At 35.1% G+C, this 6,529-nt stretch overlaps 1 protein-coding gene across 1 annotated transcript in view; it reads right to left on the bottom strand.

Moving 5' to 3' along the window:
* The window catches only part of LOC125179567, a 29,633-nt gene extending 23,457 nt beyond the window's left edge, over positions 1–6,176 (bottom strand). The window contains exons 1-7 of the mRNA XM_047885663.1: positions 5,663–6,176; positions 4,135–4,337; positions 2,864–3,062; positions 2,551–2,650; positions 1,633–1,811; positions 873–1,048; positions 554–633 (exon numbers count right to left, since the gene is read on the bottom strand). Of these exons, the coding sequence (XP_047741619.1) occupies positions 554–633; positions 873–1,048; positions 1,633–1,811; positions 2,551–2,650; positions 2,864–3,062; positions 4,135–4,337; positions 5,663–5,746 (1,021 nt within the window). The 5' untranslated portion in view covers positions 5,747–6,176. The remainder of the gene's footprint in view (positions 1–553; positions 634–872; positions 1,049–1,632; positions 1,812–2,550; positions 2,651–2,863; positions 3,063–4,134; positions 4,338–5,662) is intronic.
* Positions 6,177–6,529: the final 353 nt, after the last annotated feature.

The following is a 6,529-nucleotide window of genomic DNA, read 5'->3' as shown; positions in this document are numbered from 1 at the left end:
AGCTCCGAGTATGAACATCTTCAAAAACAGACTAGACGAAGCTATGCAGGAGCATATGTTCAGTCTTAAAATGCCTAGCAAATTACGGACCAGGCAATAAGTCCAGCAGCTATCTCAATCAATCGTCAGTTATGGAAAGATCGAGTTCCAAAGGCCGGATCCCTTGTGAATCAAGTCACGAAAAGTTCAAGAATAGGCAACAGGCCATGGGCCTATTTCTTCAATGCCGACACTTCTATTCTATTCTATTCTATTTTATTCTATTCTATTCTATTCTATTCTATTCTATTCTATTCTATTCTATTCTATTCTATCATTAATATCTGACATCCTAGTAGGACCAAAAAACACTTCAAATGCAACAGCAAATCATACAGCTCAATATCTCCACGACTTTCTGAATCTATAGACAACGGAGACGATAAGACCCGTTTTTAATATAATATATGAAATATGTTGTACGTATAAAATATGTAGAATAAAATATAGAATATGTATAATAATATTATGATATATAAAAGTGCTTTTTAAATTATAACATACTATTACTGACCAACAACCGTGCGTGTCTGATCACTGGAGCCTGACGCGATGTTCGTGAGCGCCCACAGCGCCTCAAACTGAAGCTGCGGGCTGCCAGGGAATTTTACAAGCATTTATCCTATCTACAGAATTTGTTATGGTGAAGGGTTGTAAAATTTAACAGGGAAGACAATTGCAGAATAAATAGAATGTAATCGATTTGATTTTCAAGTGACAAAGTTTTACGATGTGCAATGGCAATATGTTTTGTTCTTATGTCAAGTTCGCCATCCGATTATTAATAATTAAAAAAAATTTATTGGATTTAAATAGATCAATGGCATGATTACTTATGATGTTTATTGAGCAGCGATATGAGGAGAGGGACGGCGTTGGCGTTGATGTACTCAGCGATGGGCGGGTCCACGCTCACTGAGAGATGACGCCGCGCTGTCGTGGCGCCTTCAAGTTGGTCCTTCTCCTCCAGGCTGTTCAGCAAACGCATGGCTGTTCTCCGCTCAAGTTTCTGATGGGTCGAAATGAACGAACAATGAGTTATTGTGAGTGAACAATAAGTAGTTATTGTTCGCGTTCAAAATTGTTAGCAAAACCAAATGTAAGATCTGAAAAAATATAACTCAGTACTCACTGCAGTGACAGAGAGCGCATTTTCTCGTCGACGAAAACGTGAATATCAATAGGGCATTTTTTCCATGAATGAGAAAATGCGCTAAAAATGCGTCATAAAAGGTTCATTTTTTATTTGTAACTCTCGCTTTGTAACTCTCGCGCACACGCACTGTATTTTATAGTAAATAAATTAATACCACTATTGATTTGAACAATTCCTATTTAACTTCCAAAAAAAATTTTTATAACCTTACAGCCCCTGAAGTAAGTTTGCGAGCGATAGTATTTCACGGTTTCAAGCTGCAGGAATCTTGAAATTTTTTATGATAAGGTAGATCTAAAATATTAACGTTATTTTCGCCACATTTGCACAAAAGCAAATAATGTTTCGCATCTTTATTTTTTTTTATTTAACGTTTATGAATGCTCGCTTTGGCATTCGACTAACGCTATTACCTGTCATTTTTGCCTCAAACTTACCATTTTCAATTCAGGATCGTCATCTTCTTCTTCTACGTTGGGAGGCTCAACTTTCGCTTGCTCCTCCTGTTCTTTTAGAGGTTCTTCTTCAGGCTCGGGCTCCTCGCCTGGAACTTCAACTTCTTCGGCTGGTTCTTCAAGAGGATAGGACGGCAACACTAGCTCCTCTTCGGGCAGATCTGAAAACAATTAGTTGTAAAATTTACAAAAAAAGAGTAACCGAACGTTATTAAATTTTATATACACCTTAATTAACTTAATGAGGTTATATTATGTGGTACAAGTATCTGCACCAGAGTTGTGGTAAAAGATTTAATTGAACTGATTATCAAATATTTCAGTGAAATGATTATCAAATATCCAAAGGGTTGCCGTGTAGGATTTAAAGACGTTATGTCGCAATATGTGCGATGAATTACTTCCTTAATGTTTGGGGATGTATTTTTGTTAGGATTTTAATAAGAGATATTTTTTTCGAATTTTTAGGTTTAGTGACAACCTCACGGTTCACGTCCGCACTCTAGGAATGCTACGTGGTGGTGCTAGTGGATTTTACGTGTCGTATAATAGTGAAGGATTTAAGTGCGAATATCATGTGTAAATATTATTGTGGATAGATATAATGTGTACATTGTTCTAATGTGGATTCGTTGTATATATTTTTTCATTGTAAGTGATCCGTAAGCCATATATAACTTTTTATTGATTAATTTATAGTTTATATTTGCAGGAAAGTATAGAACTTGAAACATTGGTACTTTAACTTCCTCTTAAAACATCGTTAATGGTTGGGTTTAAAGAACGATCACGAGCCATGTGATCACGTTGATGCTTGCATGGGCTTAGTAGGGCCCACAGCAATATAAATTACCATTGTGGGGTCGACGTCGTATTGTTTGGGGATGTACTATAAATTACCATCGTAGGGTTTGGGGTCGTAATATTCTGCTGGCTCCCTGTAGTCGAAACGACGGTCGTCAGAAAACGCCCTCATGTCGTGAATCGCTGGAGTTATAAACTGACAAATCAAAAAATAAGAATTATCAAGTGAAGGAAACCGGATGAACATGCCTATAATATTAAAATCTATATCATCAAACGCCTTGCGTGAACCGGACATACTATTCAAATTTACACGTATTTAGCGATTAATCGTAGCCACGATAATATATTTCTCATCTTACTCTCGAATAAAATGCGATTATTCGTTAACAATGCGTTTCCTTCTTACCTCTTTTCTATCAATTACTGCTTTTGGTGGCTTCTTTTTAGCTTGTATGCTAACTTTCTTGACTGGCTTATTTTCTTTGCTGTTCGTCTTCGGAGACGCTTTTTTACTCTCGGGTTTCTTGAGGCTTGGCTTCTTGAGCAGAGGATCGGCGGCTCTTTGACGGTCGAGTTCGTTTCCCTGAGGATCGCTTCGCCGGTTACTGTAAATTAAAACTTGGGTCATAAATTTTCAAATTACACATTATTATTTACCTTGAAAATACTGTTGCCGTTTATATTGAATGGCGCTTATCGCACTGCGATCGAGAATCAATTTTGTTTTCTTCCCTATCAAAGTACATTAAAATATAATACTCCAATTGTGGTTAAGTAGTTTCATTTCATAACAAAGTATACCAATTGCATTGAGATTGAACTTTAATAGCTTTATTTGCCATAAAGGAACAATAATGGTAATCCGATTGTCGATAAATCGGATTTTTAGTTTTTAATAAAATATTCTAATTGTTTAAGATAGAGGTTAAATTTTTTTTCTATCGATGCACGACGCTCGTGCTCCGATTGAGGTTTTCCCGTTGAAATAAAGCACCTGCTCGTGCTTCAAGAGTTTCGAGATCGAACAAATATAAATACGGATTTACAGTAGATGTGCTCGTCTCAAGAGACCGTTTGAAAAAATTCAAAGTTGTATTTCAAGAAAAAGTATGTAAACTAAATTCTTGTGAAATTCATGCTCGAATTAAAAAAAAATTTTTTTATCACGAAAATACAAGCAAGGGCCCAGAAACTGCAGACTTGCGAGAATTTGGCATTTTATACATGTAAGAACTGAAGAAAAATTAGATACAAACATTAGAATGTGATCCGTTCTACCTCCATCGTTTGAAAGTGCAAGTTAATTTTGTATTTTTTCATTGTATCCTAAATTCAGTCATACAAATTTGAAAATCGGGTATAGCTTGATGTATTCTGCATGTAAAATAAATGAGAAAAAATATTCTTCTCAAAATACTGCGCAATGAGTTTACTATATTATTAATAGGCACAAATACGCAAAATTTTACACGCAAACATGAATAAATAATTTTGATGATAACTATTCTAGTTTCCGTTCCAACAGTGGTTGTTATCGCAACACCTTGACATTGATCCTGTAAACATAGTTGCCTATGATTAACCACTTCCAGAAAATTCCCGTAAATGTCCATTGTTGACACTAATGCTATGTTAATAGTTAAATAACTATATGAATCAAAGGTTATATAATGTTACCCAATAGGCATGAGTCTGACTGTCTTCTTGGATTTGCCGGAGTCAGGCTGCGGGTCGCCATGATGTTTCTTGCGTATTTTGCTCGCACTCGAAGGCGCCGCCGGGGGCCGCGTTCTCGCCGCGCTCAGGTCGGCCGCACCTCCGGTGCGCTTAGCGGTCGTCAGAGCAGCCAGGCGCTCCCTACGCAATCTGATGGCCTCGAGCTGACAAAGATTTTGAAGCATAATTTTCGAATTTATTATCAAGAATAATAGTAATAAAAAATTTAATATAAGATAATAGATTATTAATCGGCAACAGGCCAAGCTTGGCCTATTCTTCAGCTCGCACACTAATACGAGTATACTATATAGTTGTTATGGTGAGACTAAAATGGCAGGCGTAGTATTACGTGCTTTGTATTGTTCGAATAATAGATGATATGAAGTAAGAATAATGATGTAATTAAAGTAGTGTTGCAATATTCCACATTAATATTTTAGACGCAGTTAAAATATTTCTTGATTTTTCTTGAACAAACATGTCAGCCCAGGAGAACATGTATACATAAAAAAATCAGTGATAGAGGAACAGGCGAAGTTGAAAGAAGCGTCATCCCATGCGAACAAATCAAATCCTAAAAATTGTTTTGGTAAATAAAAATGTATATAAGAAAACGTGTTGTTAAAAATACAAATTATAATAAATTGTTGTATTATCGACACAAGAAAGAAGAACACTGGTCGGAAAATCATCAGAGGACATGGTATGGTTAGCAGCCGATTTCATTCATAAGCATTATTATGAATGAAATAATCCTAAACATGATTGTTCAAGTGCGTAGAAAACCATTTCAACTTTTAAAAAAGAAAGAATCAAACGCTAGCGGTCGTTCAAGTAGGAGTGTATTGTAGCAACGAAACACATTATTATAAGTTTTAAGTTATATAGAAATGACTTAAAATTATAAAAGTGTGATAAAAAATAATATAAAATGTTCAGAGTTGATAATCTCATGAACGAAGTCAGTGGATCAAAATATAAGATCGGGAAAATGTTTGCCACGAGTCGCAGAGAGCTCCCATAAGTCATCGAAAAGATCGATGCCAGAATGATTATTTAGAAACAATTGTTATGAAAGTTACTACCCACGACCGTTCATTTGATCGACGTTGCTCTGTTGTCACTGGCGACACTCGATATCAAGAGTAAACTTAATTTGGACCAAGAGTATCAAAATTTGGACCTATAAAAACGCACAGATTATATTTAAAAAAAAATAAATAAACGTGTTTGAATAAAAAGTAATATGTTATTAAAGGCTTCTTATAAGTTGTTTCATTTTTGATAGCTGCAAAGAAAATAATCAGATGAGTCGTATTTCTGTAATATTTCCAGTTCACACCGATGACATGAGACTTATTTCTCTCAAATTTACATTTTAATCTGATGAAATGAGTTCTATTTAAGTAGAATTTTCAGTATAATAGAGAGAAATTATTTCTATTTCATTAAAATTATTCAAATGAAGTCTAATCTGACAACTCACATCCATGGCGACAGGCTCTTTCTTGACGGGCGCTTTCTTCTCGCGGTGCCGGATCGCCGGCAACGTTATAGGCCCGCTGGTCATCCCTCAAGTTGCCGCATGTCAATGATGATCTCAGTATTTTCCTTACTTTAATGAAAAGTTATCAGTTCAAAGTTTACTTGTAGTCATTTTAATGAAAAGTTTTCAGTTCAAAGTTTACTTGTGGTCATTTTAATGAAAAGTTGTCAGATCAAAGTTTACTTCTAACAATTTACCAGTTACCCGCGTTTCAGTGAATTAATAAAGCAATTCGTCTGTCATATGTTTGTTGTATACAGATGAAAATTTACATTGCCAGATTGATTTGATTAATCCATAAAATTTCCTTTTTACTAAGTTTTTTGGATTTTTCGAGCAATTAAAAGTCGATGAGATACGACCGAGTTTACTCACTATACCATGCCATATTCACTCTGTTCATATTGTCACACAAAGAAACTCGACTAATTCGATGAATTAACCATTCTTCATTTGTTCCTATGAAAATAGATCAGTTATAATTTGAAAAATAGCTCATGAGTTACTGTCCAGTCCGAATATTTTTTTCATAAGCAATATACATACAATGATTAAAAATTGTATACAAATTGTAGCATCAGTATAGCAATTTCAATACTTGCTCTATACCTAAGAAGGTATAAAGCAAGGGAAGGTATTCTCTATACCTTGCTATACCTAGCAAGGTATAGAGAATATTCACAACAGCTTCCACTGAAACACATTGACATTAAATGTGTTTTAGTGGAAGCTATTGTGAATATTAATTTCCATTTATATTCTAATTTATGCTTTTTCATTGGGAGGTGCTTGACGAAAATTATCATG

This window comes from Hyalella azteca, unplaced genomic scaffold, assembly GCF_000764305.2.
Source record: "Hyalella azteca isolate HAZT.00-mixed unplaced genomic scaffold, Hazt_2.0.2 contig2735, whole genome shotgun sequence".
Classification (NCBI taxonomy): Eukaryota; Metazoa; Arthropoda; class Malacostraca; order Amphipoda; family Hyalellidae; genus Hyalella; species Hyalella azteca.
Note: the sequence above shows the minus strand (reverse complement) of the source record. Positions and strands in the feature narration are given on the sequence as shown.